Raw genomic sequence first — 24,360 nt, forward strand, 5'->3', positions numbered from 1 at the left:
GTTGTTAACAAAATTTAATAAAGAGGATACTTAAAAAAAACATGTTTTCCTGTAAAAGATTTTTATTTACAAAACCAAGAGAGCTGTTTAGGAAGCCTTCACGGCTGGTACAGCCGGAAAACACGCCATCAATTTGCGTTTGTAAAAATAGCTCGCTTTTGTAATAAATAATACAAAATACTCTGAAAAACTGTTACAACCGTTAACATCTTGAGACGTGCCAAGGTTATTTCCTGGACACTCAGTTTTCTGGTTAAAAGAGAGTCAAAAGTTTCCTTTTGTCTTTCGTTCACACAAAGCTTTGCTTGATACCACACACTCCACACCGCTGTAAAAGAATCACACAGTCCCCTTTACCAATTTATCCTAGGAAATCGGAACGAGTTGAGTTTTGGCCATTTCTCAGGCAATCTGTCACTCTGCGAATTGACATCTGTCAATCACCAGGAGGATGGGAACGCTCCATAAAGGGTGGGAAATTCCAAACAACCGTGATTTCTCATGAAGCAAAACAATGAATTTTGCTATCGTTGATTTTGACAATGGCTTGATATGCACTGAAGTTTTACAACAGTTCACACTCCTTGAACTCAGGGCAAAATATATCTCTCAGTCATGAGGACAACTGGCCATCATTTACCGACTAAAATGTCAACCAAGTAATAACACGACACTCCTGACACTAATCATAACTGCTTTTCCAATCGTTGATTGATACATGTCAGTCAAAACTGGTGGGGTTGTTGTCTTTAACTGAAGCCTGATAATGAATGAGCATTTTTTTAATGTCTTCGTCTAGTAACTGATTTATTATGCTCATCATTCCGGCACTGTCCTGCTGACACATGTCCGTGAACCATCAAAGAAGGTGAACAATCGGTTAACAGTCTCCTAATGTAGAGACACAAGACTGACACATGTCACTGAGTTATAAATGACGACTGGACAATCGGTGAACAGACATTCCCAACGTAGACACAAGACTGACACATGTCACTGAGTTATAAATGACGACTGGACAGTCGGTGAACTTGCCATTCCCAATGTAGACACATGACTGACACATGTCACTAAATCATTAATGATGACTGGACAATAGTGAACTTGCCATTCCCAATGTACACAGAGGACTGACGCATGTTAGTGGATCATCATTGACGACTGGACAATCAGTGAACAGACACTCCCAATGTGGATACATGACTGACACGTCAGTGAATCATTATTGACGAATGGACAATCAGTGAACAGACACTCCCAATGTAGACACATGGCTGACACATGTCACCGCATCATCAATGACGACTGGACAATTGGTGAAAAAACATTCCCAGTGAAGAAGCATAATTGACACATGTCACTGAATCAATAATGACGACTGGACAATCGGTGGACAGAAATTTGCCTCGTGGGTGAGGGAGGAATATGTGCTGGAGGCGGGGGAGAGACCGGGGCGGGTAAGGCCAGGATGGTCTTGTCATAAGTTACCTAATAAGGACAAACGTAGCAAACGTGAAATATATCTGCTCCAACTGGACAAAAAAGGGCACAACGAAGCTGGTGCAATGTAATACCAGGCCAGGAACGAGAACACTATTGAGAAGAAAAGTAATCTCAAAAGACTTTTGCCTTTAAAACGGTAAGATTAACCGCACCTACTGAAAGAGAACCTTCAACCTTGTTTTGGATGAAACAATCCCTGATATTTTTCAATGCTAATTAGGATAGGGATACCTGGGACACGAGATCGCCAACCCAGCCATGCAAACGCGTCTTTGTTGCTAAGATAAGAGACAAACACCCAGGGCCTTGAACAACGGGTTGGCTACTAAAAGACAAGCAAAGATATTCTCGCGTATTCACCGGGGTTTGTATTTTCCATCACCTTATAAAACGTGCTACAACTCGCTTACCACCTTTCTAGTCCTTGCGATATTCAGGGAAATTGTCACTTATGAACCTAATAAACTACCGCAGGGTCTCCAGTTCAGTTAGCTAAAATGTGTTACACGCATGAGCCGTTTGAAGTTCATAAAAAAACCTACACACTTTGTTAAAAAGGTTCGTTTATCCCCGTCAAGAATCTAACGGACACTCAGTAATGAGAAGGAAAAATGTAATGTACCTGAAATGTTTGAGTCATGTATTGTTATTTAAACAAGAATGCCCAAGATGATCGTTACAAATACCAACTTCAGATCAGACTAATGTTTATCATTTCGGTGATTTCTCGCTCATAGCGGAACTTACTATTGAAGTCCTAAACAATTATGAAATTTTCGGAGAAATAGAGGGTACTGGAGTTGCCTCAGTCAATTATATACGCTCTATGTTTGGTCCAAAGCCAAGGAGTTTCGTGGTACCAAAGGAACTAGGAATAAAGTGCTTCACAGTAAAGCCACAGAAAGAAAGAGAGTAACAAACAAACTACAATTCAATTTTATACCCCGCGTGCTGAAGGGAGGAAATTGATTAACAAATTTTGACATGCTGGATACTTTTGAATGTAATCACGTTAACGTGATCGATAATTAGCCACTGATACGGAAAACAATATCCAGAAACACCACACCTCTTTCAGTCTATTTCATCTTTCAAGCCCTTTCACGCTACCGACGTACGTATACTTACACTGTTCCTAGTAACCGGACCAGCTCCAGGGATCATTGCTCCGCCAGATTGTCTGTTTAATCGAGACCAGGTGGCTTTCAGCTCTTGGCGATGCTGCCGATCTGCAGTGGAACAAAACAGGATACAAATTTTTGAAATGCACATAGAAATGTAAGTTGAATAACCACGAAGCACGAAGAAACTCTGAAGAAAACGTTTAAAAGTGTTCGTGTGTTCCTGATCGTTTTGGAATTGAGAAAAGCTGGTTTTTGAGGAGACAGAAAACCCAAATACCCGGGAAAAAAACCCCAGAGCAAGGGCGAAGACCAAAGCAAACCCGGCCCACGTACATGCCGGGACTTGAACACAGCATAACTTCAATGATGGGGGGCGAATGCTCTCACAACTGCTAAATCTTTGCTTCTCAACAGTGTTGAGCTAGTAGAGTGCTGTGAGTACAATTACCCTCGTTTAACCCTTTGAACCCTAAGATCAAAATATGAATTCTCATTTGTTGCCCCTATTTATTTCCTACAGAAGTAGTGGAGAGAAGTTGATAAAATATAAAGCAAATTCATCTTGTGTGATCAAGACCGTGATTCTCATGACCACTCTGTTTTACAAAGCACTGATATTAGAAGGAGAAATTTGATGCTGATCACTCTTAGGGTTTAAAGGCCCCTGTTGTACTCGCATATTTGGGCTAGATGTAGCTATGTGCTACCCGAAAGGGTATAACATTTGGGGGTCTTGATCCTGATCTTAAAATAGGGCATCATTTTTGCCTTTGTTGGCGCTGTGTTCACGGTATGATCCTTGGATAGGATACCTTAATTGTATCAGCTAAAATTTAAGTGCATTGGTTATGCGGGAAACAAATAATCTGTTAAAACTGAACTGTTCCTTAAAGTATTTGGAAAGCGATTTAATGAATGTTTGTGTATTATTTAGTTTTTGGTTTTCTCTTTAATATGGTTCATTTTTCAGGTTTGGGCCTTAAATAGTTTAGGGAATAAATCGTGGATCATAATACGTTTCTGGGAAACCGCTCACCTACTCCTCCCCTACGCCAACCAATGGCGATTAATTAAGTGTCAGTGTTGGCTTAGGGGAGGGATAGGTGAGCAGTTTCCCAGACACGGACGATGATCCTAAATTTTCGTTTGTTTCATCCTTAAATAGGGTCAGGGTTTAAGACCTTGGGCGGCAAAGACACATAGAAAGCAAACACATCAAAGCATTACCTCTCGCTCTAAGGAACCCTTCTCCGCAACTCACACAAACATACTGGTCTCTTTCCAAATCACCGACGTCAGTTATCTAAATGACGAAGAAACAGCCATGTGACACATTCGAAAGGTCTCCATGTGCACACAAGTTTGCGATTACGAATCAATGAAATTAGGGTGTAAAAGCATGAAAATGTATAATATTACAGCCACTTCAGTCAGGCATATCTACAAAGATTCCATAATGAATTCACTATTTGAAAAATGAATCCCTTAGTGATTGCCACAACTACTATCAAATTCATATCTGCATTCCTTTAAGCAGTGCATTTTTGACTACAACTCAGTCTTCGGTCACATTGAAAATAAAACCACAATGGATAAAAAAACTGTCATGACGACTTCTGGCAGAAATTTCCGAACTACCTACGCTCGACCTGGCTTGGCTTAAAGGCAATTTTTATTGAGTGTAAACCAAAACCCGAAGTCATCTACTTTGACCAATCACAGGTGCAGATAAACCAATGAACAATCAGATCTCGAAAGATACAATCACAGCGGGGGCCAGGCGCAGGAAAAGGCACGTGACTGAGGAATGGTTTGTTTTGATTTCACTTCTAACCTAATTGGTTGAGAAAGTGACACGACAATTTTTTAACCAATCACTAAGCAAAGCAATAAGAACGTACGCAACAGCCCTGTTAAGCTTCGTTTGTTTATTTCTCATTGCATGTGGTGGTGTTCTCAAGAAATCTGCCTCCAAAAGTCTTGACATTTCTCGAGTGTAAAATCACTTTGCTTGTAAAGGAAAAAGAAACAAATCCAGCTTAAGAGGGCTATCACAAAATTTAATGCGATACTACTTGGAAAGAAATGAAACTGTAACTTTGATGCATGATGTAAATAGGACAATCACATGACTTTTGGAGGGCACATAGTTGATTTGTGGCCCGAGTAGCATCATTTGCGCCGGAGTGGAGCATTGGGTGCAAATGATGTTACGAGCGACACAAATAACCTATACGCCCGACAAAAGTCACGTGATTATCATTATTATCAATACACAAGGCCAAATCGTTCAAATCTATTTCATAAGGAAAGACTGTTTAATACGAAATCATGTTCAGGGCTGCAAATTCCATTTACAGCCCGTACTTTGCCGTTTGGCCCGCGAAAAGGAGCGTTTTAGAGAGGGCAGTTTGTCATTTGGCCGCGTGTAGTAATAATGGGTATTACTCAATTAGGCTACCAAAGAAGACAGAAAACTAAGACGAAACACACCTCATCTCCATCAAGGCTAAATAGTCTCCTTGCAGCGCTACTCAGGTCCAAGCGAGTGGTGCAAGCATCTAACAACTGCACAATACCATAACACATTTAGCTAAATTTCTCTTTCAATAGTCTTAAACATGATCCAACAAAACTAATCAACTTCAACTGAATTACTGGGGGAAAAATGGTGCCATTTGAAAGCACTGCAAAAGAGGTTTCACATAAATATAACTGACTCTGCTTTGCTACATGAGCATTATGTGCAAACATCAAACAAACAGACCAAAATTTGTGACATCCGTGCATTTCTTCACTCAACCGCCGACGAGAAACCCGATTTGACAAGAAAATGCTTCCGACCAGGCCATATAACACGTAAAAGAGGTCACACCATAGGATTTGGTGCGCTAATCAAAAAGTAAACCTGCTGCATGCTTTATAATTGATTCTGCGAGTATAACTAATTTTAAGGACATCAAAAGGTTGAAAGGGTCCTTTCCTCTTTTTTTTTTGGTACGGAACTTGAAATATAAAAAGCGACAAGTAGAGATGCAGGGGCAAAGAACAGCTTATAAATGCCGAAACTCCACTCTTAGATAATGTTTTCAGGCACATTAAGCTCCTGCGAATTTCTCAAACTGTTATCTCTCGATGATTGGGGAGGTATGATTTAACAGACAGAAAAAAATACAATCACCATTCACGAACCTCTTCCACGCTGGCCCCAAATACAACCACAGCTCTCTGCTTACTTTCGCCATTCGGAACAGCATTAACTCGCACCTATGGTAAAGTCAGAGTAAAAAATACCTTACATGAGAGATAGTAGAGACCTAAGCACCGAGCTTTCCGGCCGAAACCTCTAAAGCGAACGGCTGGGGACCACTTGACCAGAGGCTCTGTAGTCTCATTTGCGGTTTTCAACGCGAGTTTTCAAGCATGTCATTTACCTGTGCGATTTGAGCTGCTCTTTTCTCATTTGAAAATTTATTGCAAAACAGGCATTTTTGTAGATGTTTAAGTGTAAATTAACGCAAAAGAGCGAACACAGATCTTTCTGCTGTTGATTTTCTAAAATAAAGGCTGAAGTCCCGATGATGTAACGTAACAACGCTGTGCTAAAGTAGGGACAGGATCAAACCACAGGGTCCAGAGGAGATTTGTTTGTCGTTAGAACATCAAAACCCGTCGAAAACCTCTGAAAAAATGGGTTATTTTGATCGCGTTACGGTTTCGTTACACATTCTATAGACCGCAAACCAAGAGACTGAGGGCTTGCAAGATCGGCTTACAGTATACTTGGTCGCCCTTCGGGCGACGGCTTTCGGTCACCCTTCGGGCCGTGCGCCAGCGAGGATATGGCTTGCGGTTATTGATTTTCAAAAGTCGATCTGGGTCAGATAAGAAGGGAAGAAATCGTTCACAGTAGATCATAAAGATCCCATTGGGCTAATTTATCGTGCTAAGCGACAGGTATAGACACTTCTCAAGGTGAGACTCAAAATAAGTAATTTATTTACTCACACGAAACTCCTCTGGACCCTGTGATCAAACCTCAAACGGCAAACGTGAGACATCAAGCCGTGGTTTCACGTCAGCCGTAACTGAAGCGAAAAGCTCAATGCTAAATGTATCTATTAAGTACCATATAATGGCAAACGACCGGGATAACACGTGATCAACTTAATTTCCCGCCACTGATTTACTTTACGTTTGCCGTTTTCAACGTGAAGAGATTGGTTTTCAAACTGATCATTTTTTCGTCAGTTGTTTTAGGGAACAGAAGCAGCCGTTTGTGGTAAAGGTGGTGCTTCACTTCTCTTTCAATAGATCATCGTCTTCCAAAAACAAAACAACAACAACAACGAAAACATACCGTTTTGGGTTTGGAGTACAGCCGTTGCGTCGATTCTTTAGCTGCCTTACTCAAGGAAGCTTCACCCTGATTCTGTCGTGACTTCACTTCCTGAAGATGGTTCTAGAAATTGATGCAAAACGATTTAAGATGGACTTGGTACAACAGTTACTTTATAATTGCATCAGTGTGAGTGTGTCATTTACCGGTCAGCGTTTTTCAGGATAGAAGCCCTTATGTATTTCATCACCAAGCTTCGTCGTTTACTAACAAAATTCTTCGTATTGGCATGCGTATTCTTTTTAACTATACTGTCTTGGAAATTAATTCATTTAAAACTTCATAAATTTACTTGCCGGCGAGCAAGCTTTCTGGGCTCTCCGCCCCAGAGATCCCTAAAGAGCTTGGTCGCAGGCTGCAAATTTAAAATTTCTAAACATGACTTGGTGGTGAAATTTGCCCGTTTGACGTCAGCATACGTCACACATGGGTCCTTTTTAAAAGAAAAATGATTCTTAGGCTTGCAAATTAAATTTTGATCAAATGGGGTAGTTGTACCTTGAGTTCGCTTATAGCTTCTTCCTTCTTTTCTTCAGCCCGGGTGGGCTCGTGCCATGCTGGTGTTAACACTACCCCCCTGGGGGAGGATGGAGGACTCCTGCCATTGATTCGACGCCCTGGCAAACGAATTATAAATTTTAAATGCGTCGGAAGGGTGCAGTCTTCATTACGTCTCACATCAAACTTTTCTCTGTTTCGACGCCAGTCACGTGAATGAACACGCCCTGACATCACTACCAAATTCCCCTTCCCCGTCGAAAGCACTCCTTTCTTGTAAATACTACTGTTATTTTCAAACATCTTGACGACCGTACGTGAACACTTGCTCCCAAAAAAATACTCCACCCGGGCGTTTTCATTAGTCCAAACCTTCAGATGTCTCATCCTGATTCATATTTTAATCGATTCACTGGATAGGCCAATTTTGAATTATAAAAAGTCACATTTGACTCCGAGGCTGAGGGAAATAAAACAAAATGAAATAAATAATTCATCCCTGAATCTCAATGCCGCTAAGTACCGCTATGCGTCTGAATGAGGTATGAATTTTCATAATTCGAAACTGGTACATACATTTGTTAATTTGGTGTTTCAGGTCTTTTCATTTTTCATAAAACAAAGAAAAAAATTCAATAGGCTGTGGCCAGTTCGCTGCTGCCGTGCCACAGCGGCTACTACACAACCGTTCTTTATGTTGCCATGCAACGCTCCCCCCACAAAATTGGTTCGTTTCTCAGCAGCCGTTTTTTAGTTGTCACACAACGTTCCCCCAAAAAACAGCTGCGAGGGAGACTAACGTTTATGGGGAGGAGCGTTGCGTGACGTCACAAAGAACGGCTGTGTAGCAGACCATTGTATTCCACTCCCACTTAAAATACCATTTCCGAGATCCAAAAGCCCTCACTTTCAAAACCAGGCTAAGTGGGAAACTTTCTTGTTCTTCAGAAAATGAGTTTCATTTGCACGAGAATAAAAAATCGTTATCAATCACTGGCCTCGCTTTAAAACCGAGGCTTGAAGCAGCTCGGTAATGGCCTATTGTTTACTCACCCTGCATGTGCCTTAGAACATGTTTCTCTTGGTCTAGAAACGCCTGGACCCAGGTTCTTTCTTCTCTGTGCTTCATAGACAACAGGTATTGTTTATCAGCTTCTAAACATCAAAACAAAGGTACAAACAGACAAGAAGATTTACATCACTCAGCTCTGTTTACATGTGACACTAGCCTGCGAATACAGCCGTTTCTCCTTGCTCCTCGCCGCTGGGGACGTTTCGTTTCTTGAAGAAACGTCCATACCCTAGCGGCAAGGAGCAAGGAGAAACGGCTGTTTCGCAGGCTAATTTGACAAAAATCGAAAAAAAGAGAGAGACAAACAAACACATTTACATATAAAGTAAAGAATAAAAATTGTAGTCTCTAGATAAGGAGCGAGTTGGGATCATCCAAAAAGCAAAAGCTAATCTAGTGAATGATCCCAAAATTACAATTACACACAGGATAATAGAATATAGTATTTAATAAAAAGTATTTCTTCACGCTAAGGTAGATAATTAATTAATCAATATAACAACAAAGCATAGAGTTCTTTTAGGGCTTTACAAAATAGTCTAAGAGATTTTAAGTTACTTATATTTGTTGACTGAGAATTCCAAAAGCGAGAACCAGCAAATTTTAGGGAGCGCAAGCCATATTGAGTGGTATTGACAGAGGCTACATAAAGTTTACCAGAGCATGATTGGTGCGTTACATAGGGATGGACAGAAGTAGTAAATTAAAACACTCATTGAAACAAGAAGGTAACAGTTTACGTGACCACTGCTAAACAAAGGAAAGTACTGGTAACTTGATAATATCATTGGAGTTAAGTAAATTAAGAGATTTGACAAGAGGCTCTGAGTAGGATCTAGGTTCTGCGAAGGATATGATTCTAATCGGGACAAAGGACATCAGGAAACAGGAATGTTACGTCGGACGTATCAGCTAACGTCTTATCCTCTATTAAGTCCCCCCCCGGGCTTATTTATTTCAAACATATTTGAGGGGGGGGCTCAACAGGGACGGGGGGGCTTATTTAATTTAGCAAAGACGATGGTATCAGTTCTCCATGAAGAACTATTGTAGAAAGCACAAGTAGTTGGGTATCATGCAGTCGAGGATCAAAAACAAATCCCAACTTCCAGTTAGTGAATAAACCATCCACGATCAATCGACACAAAGTTTTACAGTCGTGACTGATTAATACTGTCTATCATTTATTAGTGAAGAATAACAAGGGGGAGGGGAAGGGGGCTTAAAAGAGAGGAGGAGCTTATTAACTTTCTTTCCCTGAAAAGGAAGGGGGGGCTTTATATGAGTGGGGGGGGGGGGGGTGGTTAAAAGAGGATTTACGCTATGTTCAGTGCAGATGAAGGTTGGCAGTTGCATCAGACGTAGGGTTTTCTGAAACTTGCCACAGAACAAGACAAGCGTGACGAAGATTTAGGCATTGTGCGATAGCATTCCCCCCCTTTTTGAACCCCCTGGGAAAACAAATACTGTTTGAACAACCAAAATTTCGAAACTCGGGGGTAAAATTAAAGTGTTTGATTAAGAAGACACGAATTTTGGCTTTTTATTAACCTTGAGGTTCAAAATTTCAATGTATTATACCATGGGGCATTAATAGATGGCCGTCCTTATCAAAGTCAGTAGACCCTTCCAGGGTTGTTCAGCTATTGACATGGACCAGTGAGGGAAAATCTGTCGACACCACTGGAAAGAACGCTTAAAAGGTAGTAAAATTGCCAAGTTTAAAAGCGATACGTCTTAAGCGAGTGAAGCCATAGCTTCGCAACTTGCGAAAATTTACAGACGTTTGTATGCTTGGGGCCCAAGTACTCAGTATTTTGCGGTGGCTGTTTATAAGCTTCGCACAAACGCTGGGGCAATCCCGAAACATACCTTCCAACGGCACAAACGGCTCACCACAGGACACCCAAACGTCAATAGGCCACCTTGTGTCCCATCTTGGGAGACCTTGTTGTTCTTTGCTGCTGACAACAGGCACGGTACCAGTCCTTCCCTCGCTCACACGATAAGTTAAATTCCCGGATGACCGCTCGTCTTCGTCCTCCTCCTCTTCATTATCATTGATTTGTAAGTTTTCAAATGCCTCTGTTTCTAACAGTTCTTTCTCTCTTTGTTCAGCTGCTGTTAGCTTTCCTTCCTTGGGTTTGTAAAAAGCCCTGTTTTCAGCTTCAACAACGTCTACTGCATGGCCCTTCCGGGCGATTCTTTCTTCGGGAATCTAAGAAAAAGACATAGCATTGATTGGAGAGAATTTTAAATCACACCTTTACACAACTCGCGATAAAACTTGAAAGACGTCGAGGTGTCAAGAACAGGATAACTTTCTTCCATGAAAATACATTGGTCACTAGTGAGACGAATAGCAGTCTCGAGCGAATCGTCGACTCACATTACGGTAAATAAAACCTGCTATCGATCATCTGGCCTATTTACTTGTTTTAAGCATGTGTCGATGAAATCCATAGTGGGTGATCTTTAAAATGCAAAATTGAAAAAAAATATACAAGAAATGGAAGGGGGAAAAAATCATCTTGTAACGTAATATTTTTATCTTGTAGAAAAATGCGTTTTCGTGACGAACATAAATTAAATCATCATCTATTTATAGCACGTTGATCGGGATGGATTTAGCGGGGTTGTTTTTCCTTTATAAAAGAGCTCAGGCCTGAACAGAGCTGATGGCTGACTGCTCGGGTAAACTTCTCGTTTTCATACAATACAATATTTCTGTCTGGTCAAGCTCTTACGGCAGCCCAATGAGCGCCTTTCGGTGTCTTGTTGCCGATAAGAACTCAAAAGCTAAAAAAAAAACGGAAAAAATGGATGGACTACAATAACACTTGCCAGCCCATTAACAAATGATTGTGGCAAGGGGATGTTAGCGTCACATTATTGTCATCAGCAGGAAACGATAACAAAGCATGAAAACAAACTTGTAAGTAAATCAAACCTTGCCACTGCTCTCTGCGTCTGTTTGTGGTGCTCCGCTGTCCATATATTGTACTGTGTTGTATGTATAGGGTCTGATAAGTTGTTGAATATCCGTAATAAGTTCCCCGCAACAAGTGTACAGACGGCGAGCTGCTGATGGTAATCCGAGTCTTACAGTGCACTGGTCCAGAAGCTAACACAACCAGTAAAAGAAAGCACAGTTAACGAGGGAGGCGTCTTTCTTATAGAGTGTGAAAAAAAAAAAGATGACTTAAAAATACGGCAGGGATCAACTGTACGTGATCGTTTTTTAAGGAGTCAAAGAAAATGACTGAGGAGCGGAAGGGACCAACTTTAGGTGTCCAACTTAAAGAGGAGCCTGCCTTAGAAAGAGTCAAAGAAAATGACTGAAGAACGTAAGGGACCAACTCTAGGTGTTCGTTTCAGAGGTGTTCGCCTTATAGAGAGTCAAAGAAAACGACTGAAGAAGGGTAAAGAACCAACTCAAGGTGACCGTTTGAGAGAGTTAGAGGTTGTCAGCCATATAGAGAGTTAAAAACTCTAGCTGTCCATTTTAGAGGGTTTTCCGTCTTAAAGAAGTCTCTGCTAAGAAAGGCTTGTCTGTTTTAAAAACAAAGTGATTTTAATTCGATCTTAAAAAGTAAGTCCAACAGAGGACTTATTGGTTTACTAATTGGTTTATGTGTATGATTTTCCCCTGTTTCTTTTAGCATTGTCATTTCACCCTAATTCAGGGTTTATGTGCTTTTGGCAAAGGTATAAAAACTCTAATTTATCACATCATATGTATACACACCGAGTGAATACTAGAGCCAATGAGTATTTCGCCCTCATTCCTGCTGCCCTCTCCATTCTTGAAGGCCTTTATTCTGACAGCAGGTACGCTCTGAGCCATATGTAGTTCACGAGTGATAGTCCGTACACTGCCTTCATTTCTGAGCCTACCGAGCTGGTGTTCCCACAGGTCCAGGGTGGCTTCAGCCTCTAAGGTGGACAAATCAACCTGTTGGCAAATATAAAGACCGGTTTACACGCTATGATTTGTCAGTCCCAGGTGTGGAGAACACTTAATAAATGGCTGGGTCAACGAGAGGGCAAGACGAAGTCAATCCTGTGTTCTGATTGGACGATTGGCTAACATAGCAGGCGTACAAGATGACCCTATCTTGCCCACTCTGGATTTTCGCTTTGGTTTCGCAAGAAAAAAAACCCTTCTTTTGGCCATATAATAAATTGTTGATTACGCAGGCCCCAGTTGTTCAAAACGTGGATAACGTTATCCACTGGATAGTACAATTGGTTACGACAATACTTATATATCCTCTGGAAAGCGATTTATCCGGTGGATAACGCTATTTGGCTTTTGAACAACAGGCCCCAGTTGTTCAAACGTAGGATGGTGCTATCCATCGGATAAATCACTATCCAGCGGATAACAATCATAGAAACCAATTGCGTTATCCAATGGATAGAGATTTATCCTAGGGATAGCGCTATCCACCTTTTGAACAACTGGGGCCAGGTTTGGTCAAGATAGCTTGATCTTGGCCTCGTTCTCAGTTTCATTTTGCTTCATCCAGCCACGTTAACCGAAAAAGCTTGGTCAATAACGCACATATCATGTGCGTCATAGACTGCTGTGCTAGACTAGCTCAACTGTAGCATAAAAGTAGCTCGGCTTGGTTTCAAAAGTCGAATTTCAAGTAGCCGAATACGATAAGAATAAAAAGAGCCGCTTTAGCTAAATTTTGAAATGCATTCTAATGTTATAATTATTTACGAATTAAGTTACGCACGACAGTAACACGACGCTCTATGCTGTCTTAATTTTTCATATTCACCACAGGATGGGAGAGAAGTGGCAGCTAACAGTATCGAGGGTAATTCCGCCAGAAAACTGATTAACTTCGCTCTCTCTTGTTTTCTGTTGTCTTAACGAAACATCCTGTCAAGAGTGTCCCGAAAGACCAGTCACAAGAACAATAACTTCTTACATACCTTGCTGTTCAAGCACTTGAAAGAACTGCTGAGCCGAAGGCCTTGTTCTTGAGCTGCAAAACAGTGAAATCCAGATCAAAACCAACACTTTTTGGGATGCTTTATTAAAGGGAGATGGACTTCTGCTGATTGCTGTATATGTACCTTTCTCAAACTCATTAATAATTTATAAAGAAAATACAAAGAAAATTTTATTTAATGAGTGTTTGGAAATCAGATGAAAAACTGCTCATTTTTATATCCTTAATTTCTCCCTCTAAAATCCTGATTTTGTTTGAGAAGTAATATCAAGCATTCGACACTGTTTCAACACCAGATGAGACACCTCGAAAATCGTCAAAAATACTCCGCTGCGCGAGTCGAATTTTCAACTCTCTTCTCGGTGTTTCATCTGATGATGAAACACGGCGTCTCATGCTTGATAGAGCGATTTTCGTATGACCTTGAAATGAAAACGCGCGAACAAAACAGAAACAATAAACGAACGGAAATAGAGCGATTTGATTGGTTTATCGAACTGATACATACGCGCGTGGTTTTTGGTTGGTTAAGCGAACGCTTGGGTGAAAAAACTTCATGCCCGAGAACTTTATAGAAGTCAATCGATACTACGCTTTGGCGTCATACTGCAACACGATTGGCCAATCGAACAATGCCTTCTTTAAATTAGAGTTTTATTTGGCGGGAAAACGAAGAGGCCATGGTTTGATCTTTTCATCCATTGGCTGATAAAACAAATTACGACCACTTAACGAAACCATTTTTCAAGGTCATACGAAAATCGCTCTATATTACTTCGATACTTTGGCGGAGCCTCATTGAAATACATCTTGTGAATAACAAAGACCACTGATAACCCATGATTTGATATTGTTCAAGATAAAAGACATTTCCCTCGTGAGAAGCTTTCTCCATTCGGTTATGAGAAGCTGAATCGTTCTTTCCAAGTCTGTCACTGGTTATATGCAGGGTGCCGTTTCTCGAAAGTCCCGATAATTCACGGGCCCGGTAAGCTGTCTCCGTTTACATTAAGGATCGAGGTTACAATAGTTTTGCATCTATCATGATAAAACTATCAGTTGATGAAACAAAATGGAGTAGTTTGCTAGCCAGGACCCACGCTCTTATTCTTTATATTTCGATTTGAATATTTGATTTCGTGCCCGTAAAGTTACCGGGACTTTCGAGAAACGGGCCCCAGGCCCCAGTTGCTCAAAAGTGGAATAGTGCTATTCATTCTTGAACAATTGGGGCAAGATGATTGAGACTCGCTTTTAACCCTTTAAAGCCAAACATCAAAATTCAGATTCTCATTTGATGTCTCTACGCGTTTCCCGTAGAAGTAATCGGGAGAATTTGTTGAAGTATCACTTAGATTCATCTTGTGTGATCATGTCCTTTATTCTCATTAACAATGTGTTTTTTGTAAAGCATTCATTTTACAAGGGGAAACTAAATTTGTTGCTGATCGCTCTTACGACTTAAGGTTTAACTAAAGACTGAGTTAATATAATAATAATAATAATAATAATAATAATAATAAATGATAATAATAACAATAATAATAATACACAATTAAAGGGAAAACATATACTATGAAATACTATTAAGTGAATTTCTAATAAAGGTAAGTAGAAATATACAGATAAAAAAAGGAGAAGTCTTGCAGCTCTTGCTAAAAAGGAGTTAGTACGTCTTTGCCTTCCTGACTTTGTATTGCTACTGAACATGGTTGAGACCTTAAGTTGTAGCCGTTGCTTCGTATTTGCTTTGCGAGAACTATTTGTTTTGGGTGGCTAATATCATTCACAATTCTCTCTAATTCACGCTTTGTCGCTTCTTTGCATCTGTCCTCTAACGTTGCAAGGGATGTTCTTGGTATTCCGATGATATCTAGGCACCTGTTTTGTATAGACTGCAACTCTTCTACAAGGTACTTCGGCAAACCGCCCCACAATGGGGACGCATATTCGAGAAGTGGGCGTATCTTGGTACAATATATTGTGATGCCGATCGGCTTTCCTACATTAACTCAATTAAAACTGGCTTGATATCTTGAAGTCTGAATATCGTTGATTTTTAAACTGATCTCTGTAACCTGTTATAGCCGTAAAGTAGTTACCTGTTCCTAGTGCACAAGCAAAGCCAGAATGGTACTGATGGAGACGCTGCAGTTTGTGTCGTCCTCTGGAAGATTTCCCACAAGCTTCACAAAGGTACGTCTCCTTAGTTGTTCCCGCCATGTATACGTAGCCCTAAAAAGGCGTTAAAGGTAATTCACTTCCCACTGATCACTGGAGGGGTATATGCGCTTTTACCCACTAAAATAATACTTTTAAACACTAATTGGCAAAAAGGAATGCCTAAAAATGCCTTTAAAGTGGCAACGGCTCACAACGGGTGCACATGAGGGAAGAGAAAATATTCGGTCTCCGAATAAGGCTACCACATCCTCGGAGACCCAGGGGCGGTCAGTTAGGTCAGGAATAACGGCGCCCAAAGTTTTCAAGAACGGGCGAGGGGGCCTCTGGAGTGCTACTCTTAATAAACCAGTTCCACGACTCATTCGAATGTTTGTTGGTGATTTTTTGTGCCCTACCTTGCGAGCAAAGGTTTTTCTCTTGTATGGCTTTTAGCGTCTTCGAAGTCATTCGCGTGGCTTGTCGTCGCATAGTTGGTTTGTTTACGCCCCGTGAGTAAAAGCCATGCAAAAGAGAACCTATGCTCGCACGGTATTTGTGCCCAATCAGTGGTTAGCATCTATCGCGCCGCTTTCTTGATCTTCTTATGCGAAGGAGTTTACCTGCAAACTCGACTGTTGGCCGTACATGTTTGGCTTGTGCAGGATAGCTTTCAGTGAAAATGAGCCCCCAAAACCGAAGAAATTCCATAATTGGTAAAATTTCGGTAAAACTCATACATTTATTATGCATGCAGCAAATTTCATACTGTTTCACACAGATAGAATCAAGACGCTAAAACATTCTAGATGTAGGTGCAGTAGGACGGTAGATTGTTTTTAGTTTCTTTTTTACTGTTATTGTGACCTTGAGAATCCAAAATGGGTAAAAAAAGGATATCTTTAGTATATAATATAGAAACTAACGAAACTATCGATAGTTCGCTACACTGTAGCGATTGTTATCGATGTTTCATTTTTACTATCGATTGATCGCTATCGCAGCGTTAATATCGCGATTAATCGATAGTTCGATGTATTGTTACAGGCTTACGCTCTTCCTGACCCAACTAACCACCCCTGGGTCTCCGAGGGTGGACACCACTGCCCTATCGATGTGGTTTCTAAGTACCAGTTCGGCTGAGTTATGACGATCTGGCCCCTGGCCTTGGTTTTTCAAACGTTGAATAGCGCTATCCACCGGATAAATGACTATCTAGCGGATAAGTATTAGAGAAATCAACTGCGCTATCCACTGGATAGAGATTTATCTAGTACATAACGTAATCCACTTTTCGAACAAATGGGCCCAGATGTTCAAAAGATGGATAACACTATCCACTGAATAAATCTCTAACCAGTGTATAGTGTAACTGGTTTCCCTAATTCTCATCCACTGGATAGAGATTTATCCGGTGGATAGCGCTATCCAGCTTTTGAATTACTCGGGGGCCTTATCAATTACAAAAAAACCTGAGCAGAATGGGCGCAAAAGAACGTGTTGTCCTTTTACGCCCACCGTCGTTATGACAAAAACGTCATTTTGACAAGTTAAACAAGACAGTTAATTTCAAATTACACTAGCGCAGACAACAATCAGCCTTTCCCTACTTCTCGGCAACAGGGAAAGCAGATGAGTCTATAGCAATAAATTAGTAAGTCAGATAATCAGTCGGACTGTTATGTTTACTTATCCATAACTCGTAGAACTGTTCATATAATAAGCTCCCTAATGTCAATGAAACTATTTATCAGCAGTTACGTACTGGTTGAGGAACTTGTTGAGGTCCGAGAACAGCAAATGTACACACATTAGCTTTGTTGGCAGCACTGATTTCTGAAATTATCAATAAAGCAAGGAACAGAAAATATAAGAACTAAGGAAACTTGTATGGATGGAAGGAGACACCAGGTGCGGTTACCCCAGAAGTCGGTGGACGCCAATGATGGCAGACGGACATGCCAACGCGAGCTCTTCTTCAACCGTTTGTAACTCATCCTCTACTTTGTGCTACGACGACAATTCCTTATATCTCGATTAATATCCATCGAACAAAGCAACTAAGGACAGGTTAAGCTGGAACTGAAGCTGTTACTTAAAAAGAACAATCGAGAGATAACTTGAATTATAGTACACTCAATCCCCGTAATTGCGGAAAGCCTTAGGACCGCAAATTCGTGTCGTTAACTGCGAGAGTCCGTAATAGCGGGGCGTAAAAAGAATTTCCTTAAAAATATTTCCGGTGGGTGTTAACAAATAATTAAATCTACACCAAGTTCGGTGGATAAGCAACAATTAAATCTTAATTATAAAGAACTATTTATACAGTAAAACTTTGACGAATACGACGAGCCTTTGATAATCTAAGACAAAATCGAACAGGGTAAATCAAACTGACGACAATCGGAATGTCAGTTGTAGGTTCTAATTACATCATACAACTCCTGTCCGAAATAGCGAGATTCTGTGACGCACGTGGAAGGAAGAGCTCCCTCTTCCCATTGTGTTCTCGAGCGCCTGAATTCTTCCTTCTCCTTCCCCATTGAAAAACTGCCAGACATATCAGGGAGTTAACTGCTATCCGTCCCGACAGTCGGTATGAGAAAGGTACACGTGTTAGTAAGGTGACTACAAGGAATGAGAGAGAAATGAGAGTACACAGAATACCTTTGTTCGTTGTGTCTGCAGCCGTGGCCTCAATAAAGCCAGTGATAGGATCAAACCGCCACAACTGATTTGCATTTCCATTTGCGCAACTCTTGCGATGGGCTACAATCACGGCTGCGCCTTCAAAGCCTTGTGCGGGGGTGTAGTCATGGTTGAACGGATCGCTCCCCAGGGGAGGTGTGGTAACTGTTAAAACAAGCTGCTGATTGGAACGCTGATATATAAAGCTGCAGTAAAGCGTAACAACATGGCGGTTAGCCACGATCATATTTGGTCTTTTGTTACACGTAATGCCGTTTACATCGCCGTAGGCCGGTAACTTATATGACACAGGACTTCATCCATACCTCAGTAACAGTGAACTTACGCAGCACGACTGGAGTGGCATGTCACGATGGGAGTGGCCAGTCAGCGCATGGCCTTTGAGCGAGGTCGCGCTATTTTGTGCTCTAGTTTAGTTTGAACCTCTGTTAAATTCTATTACCTAAAACCTTTAAAGCAAAGTGACAGACAAGGATGTTATTTTCAAATATTCTTTCTTTTCTTTTCTCTTCTCTTTGCTTTTTACTTATTATCACGTGATATCTGATTGTAATAGAATTAATTTGCCACGCCACGACTAGCGTTTTTGCTAACTGCGTGCCAAGAAATTGTAAGCAATACTATCATGATAAATGTCTTGTCTTGTCTTGGCAAAGAAGACGACAAACTTTGTGTGACAAGCGTGACAATAATTTTGCTTGAAAAAAACTTTCCGCCAAACTTCACCCTCCTTTAAAGAGGACTTTCTGTAGAAGACCAGAAAACTTTAAGGTTTAGTGAAGATCACGACAAAAGACGCCGTAGCCCTGTGACCTTTGTCACACACAAGCGTTTTGCCGTCCTCTTCTTTCTGCCGTCCTGTTGAGTAAACTCACTAATGTTCACGGAAAAACCAAGAATGGTTGGTAAAGAAGTCAGATATACTTAATTGGCCATTTTGCGAAGAGCATGATTTGGCAATGCAATTTAAAGTAACTTTAATTTGTCTATCCCAATAATTGTAGTATGTTAATGGCAACTCTAACCATTCAACACAATCTGGCATAACAATATGGCCAATTAAATCATCTTTCAACTTAGATAACGTTACAGGCGGTACAAGGAAACTGCTTCCTGAAAAAGGTCTAGACTATAATATCAATAAATATATGAAAGAAAACAAATACTTGAATGTGAATCTCACCCATCTTCCGCCACAACCCATCTCTGCGTAAAATCCTCGAGCTTTTTCTTACAAAGAATAACTTCAGATTTTCCCTGAAAAACAACAGCCATCATAAAAATTACTGCACAAGGCGCATCGGGAAAGCATGAAGAATAATTCTGACTAAACGGATCGAACAGAATCTATGGGAAATAGAGTGTACAATGTCATTACCACATTAGGTCGTCGTTCTTTAGACGAAAGGATATAATTCAATGTGTGCTAGGAAGTGATGTCGTGGCATTTTATCGGTACCTTCACGTCAAATGGGACAATAACAAAAGAAATTCTATTTTAATGACAAATATGCAATTACAAAAAAATCAAGAACCTGTATAGTGGAAGCGTACATTTATATTCCTTGTTCAGGAAGGGGAGGCCAAAAAATCTTACACTGTCTCCAGCGACAGTCTTTGTATAGGCAATAATAAGGAAGTGCCCGCCAACCCGCGCGTATGTATACAATCTCCCACGCAGACGAGACCAAAACGGCTGCGTAGGAGATTAGTCTGTACATAAAGAAACCGAAAATGTCGAGGTCCTTTACCTCATTAGAGGATTCAGTAAGTCCTAATACCAACGGTGTTCCCTTAAGGCAGATAAAACCATCATTATTCAACGACCATCTTTGTCTCTGGCAAGGATCAGCCGGCTTTGCATCTTGAGTTTTTAGAACCTGCCGTCTAATAAGAAGAGCAAGCACACAAGGGCTTTTAATAAATAATCACAGTCATGGCTGCAGTAAAGACTCTAAAACGGCCTAAATTCTGACAATATTTGCTAGAACGTAATCTAAAATGAGGCTCTATTTCCTATTTAATATTATAGCACTTTCCTGTTGTACTGCTGTATATTAAGCTGGTGGTGGTTCAAACAAAGTCTTGAGTCCCTTAACCGAATTCAAGTGTGACCCTTCAAATGACAGCTACTGAACAGTACTTTCCGGTAGAGCTGTTTGTGATGTTGTACAAGGTGGTTCTAAATTTTGAGTCTGAGAACGGAATCCTCAAGTGTGACGATTCAAGGTGAAAGCCACTGACCAGTACTCTCCTGTGGTACTGTTTATGAACGTGTGCAAGGTGGTTCTTACTTTTGAGTCTGTGGATGAAATCCAAAGTGTGACCGTTCAAATGAAAGGTGTTGTGCGAGGTGGTTCTAACTGTTGATTCTCTGGGTGAATTAAAAATCCTAACGTGTGACCAGTCAAATAAAAGCTGCTGACCATTATTTTCCTGTGGTACTCCTTATTAAGCTGCACAAGGTTGTTTTAACTTTTGCGAATCTGGATAAAGTCTTTAAGTATGAACATACAAATGAAAGCCACCGAGTAGTACATTTACTATGGTACTGTCTATTTTGCTGTGGCTGGTTTTGACTTTAGTGGCTGTGGATGACATTCTGAAGTGCTGCTGAACGATCCGTCAATTAATGCTACTGAGAGACATTAAATTCAGTACCTAAATTTCCGCTGCAGCTGTCGATCAGAGAACATCACCTCATCAAGGAAATCATTGTCTTCTTTGTCATCCACAGACGGGTCGTCCTTGAGTGTCTTTTCATTCTCCCAAGGCCACTGCAACGTCTTAAGACGCTGCTCAGCACGGATATGAGAACGCTCGTGAGCGCTTAGAGCATGACTGTAAATATCCTCTTGGCTAAAAGAACAGATAAAAAAAATTCACTTATGAATTTATCGAATTTGAAAAATGTAAACATATGATGACAATGACGATGATAACGATAGCGATGGTGTTTGAGATGATGACGGTCATGATGATGATGATGATGTTGATGATAATGATGATGATGATGATGATGATGATAATAATGGTGATGATGATGATATTGATGATGACGATGACGATGACGATGACAATGACGATGATGACGATGAAGATGATGATGAAGTTTATAATCTGATCACGTTTACTGATCTCGGAGGGTGTTATTCGCCTCGGCCTGATCGGCTTCGGCGGATAGTACCCTTCTCGATCTCCTGAATAAAATATTCTTCAAATGATACTCAGCCTCATTCAATAATTGCTAATTACAAAGCTCATTAATGGACTAATATCATCAGCCAGTGCCTTACTGTTCATGTATAACGTAAGGCAGAGGGCACGTACTGTTGTCTTCTTATCCGCCACATTACCATAACCGTTAAGCGTAAACGTGACTCTAAATTTAGTTACCGTAAATCCTATATTAAGCCCCACATTTTCAGGGGAAGAAAGTTAATACCCCCACCTCTCTATTAAGCTCCCGCCCCTTGATCATTCTTCACTAACATATGATAGACTGTATTTATCAATCACGACTGTAAAACTTCGTGTGGACTGATTTACCAACTGGAAGTTCGGATTAGATTGTGATCCTCGGCTGCATGACCTCCAACCGTCTTGTACTTGTGCTTTTCCACTTTGTTTTCCAACTCTTTATGGGGAACTGATACCATCGTCTTTTCTAAATTAAATAAGCCTCCCGCTTCAAATGTGTTTGAAATATATAACCCTCCCCTCGGGGGTTAATAGAGGATTTACGGTAGCTCACTAGCTTTAGAGTATCACTGATTAATTGACAGTGCCCTTCTTAACTTAACAACACGACTGTCAATTTTACCGCGATGGACTAAGGGGTAAGGGGGTAAAAAGGGATAAAATGAATAAGTCCCCCCTCTCAAATAAGCCCCCCGTCTCTATTAAGCCTCCCCCTGAAATGGGCCTGAAATAAGTAAGCCCCCCGAGGGGCCTAATAGATGATTTACGGTAATACCTCTCCTCACGTCTCAAGCCTGGTGACTCCTCATCACTACGACCAGTTGCCAGCTTTTCTCGCTCCTCCGAACTCAGTGCACATTTAGCAACACATAACGGTGACCCAGTGGTAGCCGCTCCATCAACTTGAAGAACTAAGTCTAGCAAAAACAGAGAATGCGAAGAGTGAATAGTATAAACCCTTTGAGTCCCAGGAGTGACAAACATCCATTTTCTCCTAACGATTTTGATACACAATCAAGAGAAAAGGTTATAAGAATTGATAAAATGATCACCACAGGGAAAATGCTTGGATCCTTTATCAAATTCTCCCAGCTAATTATGCAAGGAAACGTATGGAGATCCATTGGGAGAATTTGTGTTCTAATATTGTGGCTGAAAGGGTAAAAATGCTGCTGATTCAAACCTAAGTGGACATAGTAAAGAGGTTAAAACAACAGTCAATGTATGGACTGTCCGCCAGGGCAAAGAAAGTCGCCGTTCTGGAGAGGAGGCCCTACCTGCTGGATCCCTCAAGGCACAATATTGTCTGATGTGAGAGATATCAGATGCTAAGTTTGCCAGCACCGTTCGTCTCTGCTGTTCAGAGTAGGACAGCTGTGGATCACTCCAGGGCTCCCCGCATGTAACATACACAAGCTCGTCTCTTTGAAGATCAGAAAGTCTGCGCACTTCTTTTCCATCCTTGGTGTACAGTCGTCTTGCAGCGAATGGCAAGCCTACAGCGTCGGTGCATCTGTCCAAAAACTGGTGGAAATTATGCCAGTTGGAATATGAATTGACGACGGAAAAACAGATTGAAAACCAAATACAGTCGAAGTTCTCGTTAGCGACCTGACCTCCTCGGAAATTCGAAAAAGTGGTCTTCACTTCAGCTGGTCGCTTACGAGAGTGGTCGCCAGGAGAGCCTCGACTGTACGGGATTTCCTCCAAAACGGGCGCGTATTTCAAATTTCGGCTAAAAGGATAGGCGCTTAATCAAAGGGGAGCGTATTAATTATTCATTTCAACGACTGTAACTTTATTTTGGCTAAATCGTTATGAAAAAAAATCTACACAAAAGTAACGTCAATATTAATATTTTTCTTTTGTTAGAGCAGCTGTTGTAATGAAGCATACCGTAGTCCCAATTTACACTTTGAATAAAGATGTATCGATATGCAAGGTCATAAAATATAGCTTATCTCATCAAATATCGTCATATACAGTGGCAATAGAAACTGGCTTTCCTTGTAGCCTTACTGTTTTGGAAAGTAAGGGAAAGGGGGGAGGCACTTATTTGATGTTGTGGCCCAGGGGATGGGCGCTTATTTGAGGAAATGAGCGTAATTAGAAAACACGGGATACGATGCGATACAATCACATTTGCACATACCGAAAAAAGGTAGCGGACTCCCACAGAAAAAAACTACCTCTGGATTCTTGGCAATGACAAGTAAAGAATATTTAAAATCACGGTTTTTCCAACATGTGTTTTATCAAAGGATAAGTTAGTCTGCTACATAGCAGACTACGAAACCAATAAATTAAAAATTTGTATGATAATGTATCTTTAACCTCTTTGGGGAGAAAAGTTATTACTGATTTGATTTGGTTCGTCGGACCCAACAGACAATTAACTTACTTTAGGTCGATCCAAATTAGAGTTTGGTTCGTCTCATGAAAAGTTCGACGTCAGACCTAGGCCTGAGAGAGAAATGGTTACACTGACCTTTCCATGACCTTTTTTGCAAGAACAACTGACTGTTTGCGATAAGAGGTGTACATAGTTATTTTGCTATTTCCTGCAGTCTTACCAGGTCAAGCTCGAGTTTTTTAAGGTCAAGGGGATGGCAGGAGCTAGCTTCATCCTCGCCGGCCTGTTCAACATGTTTCTCAACAGTAGATCTCCTGACAAAAAAAAATTGTTAAAAAAAGCAAGTATTATACTGGGAAAAGTAAACAAAC

At 40.8% G+C, this 24,360-nt stretch overlaps 1 protein-coding gene across 1 annotated transcript in view; it reads right to left on the bottom strand.

Annotated features, from left to right (window-relative positions):
* Positions 1 to 71: 71 nt before the first annotated feature.
* LOC140940421 (doublecortin domain-containing protein 1-like) overlaps positions 72 to 24,360 on the bottom strand; it is a 44,930-nt gene continuing 20,641 nt past the window's right edge. Inside the window, exons 20-40 of the mRNA XM_073389391.1 lie at positions 24,210 to 24,303; positions 22,914 to 23,160; positions 22,412 to 22,553; positions 21,097 to 21,294; positions 20,187 to 20,322; positions 19,619 to 19,692; positions 18,394 to 18,620; positions 17,492 to 17,562; positions 15,669 to 15,801; positions 13,547 to 13,599; positions 12,345 to 12,551; positions 11,547 to 11,720; positions 10,469 to 10,814; positions 8,578 to 8,679; positions 7,525 to 7,643; positions 6,988 to 7,089; positions 5,820 to 5,894; positions 5,121 to 5,195; positions 3,855 to 3,930; positions 2,632 to 2,732; positions 72 to 1,488 (exon numbers count right to left, since the gene is read on the bottom strand). Of these exons, the coding sequence (XP_073245492.1) occupies positions 1,366 to 1,488; positions 2,632 to 2,732; positions 3,855 to 3,930; positions 5,121 to 5,195; positions 5,820 to 5,894; positions 6,988 to 7,089; positions 7,525 to 7,643; positions 8,578 to 8,679; positions 10,469 to 10,814; positions 11,547 to 11,720; positions 12,345 to 12,551; positions 13,547 to 13,599; positions 15,669 to 15,801; positions 17,492 to 17,562; positions 18,394 to 18,620; positions 19,619 to 19,692; positions 20,187 to 20,322; positions 21,097 to 21,294; positions 22,412 to 22,553; positions 22,914 to 23,160; positions 24,210 to 24,303 (2,875 nt within the window). The 3' untranslated portion in view covers positions 72 to 1,365. The remainder of the gene's footprint in view (positions 1,489 to 2,631; positions 2,733 to 3,854; positions 3,931 to 5,120; positions 5,196 to 5,819; positions 5,895 to 6,987; positions 7,090 to 7,524; positions 7,644 to 8,577; positions 8,680 to 10,468; positions 10,815 to 11,546; positions 11,721 to 12,344; positions 12,552 to 13,546; positions 13,600 to 15,668; positions 15,802 to 17,491; positions 17,563 to 18,393; positions 18,621 to 19,618; positions 19,693 to 20,186; positions 20,323 to 21,096; positions 21,295 to 22,411; positions 22,554 to 22,913; positions 23,161 to 24,209; positions 24,304 to 24,360) is intronic.

Source organism: Porites lutea, chromosome 6 (assembly GCF_958299795.1).
Source record: "Porites lutea chromosome 6, jaPorLute2.1, whole genome shotgun sequence".
Taxonomy (NCBI): domain Eukaryota; kingdom Metazoa; phylum Cnidaria; class Anthozoa; order Scleractinia; family Poritidae; genus Porites; species Porites lutea.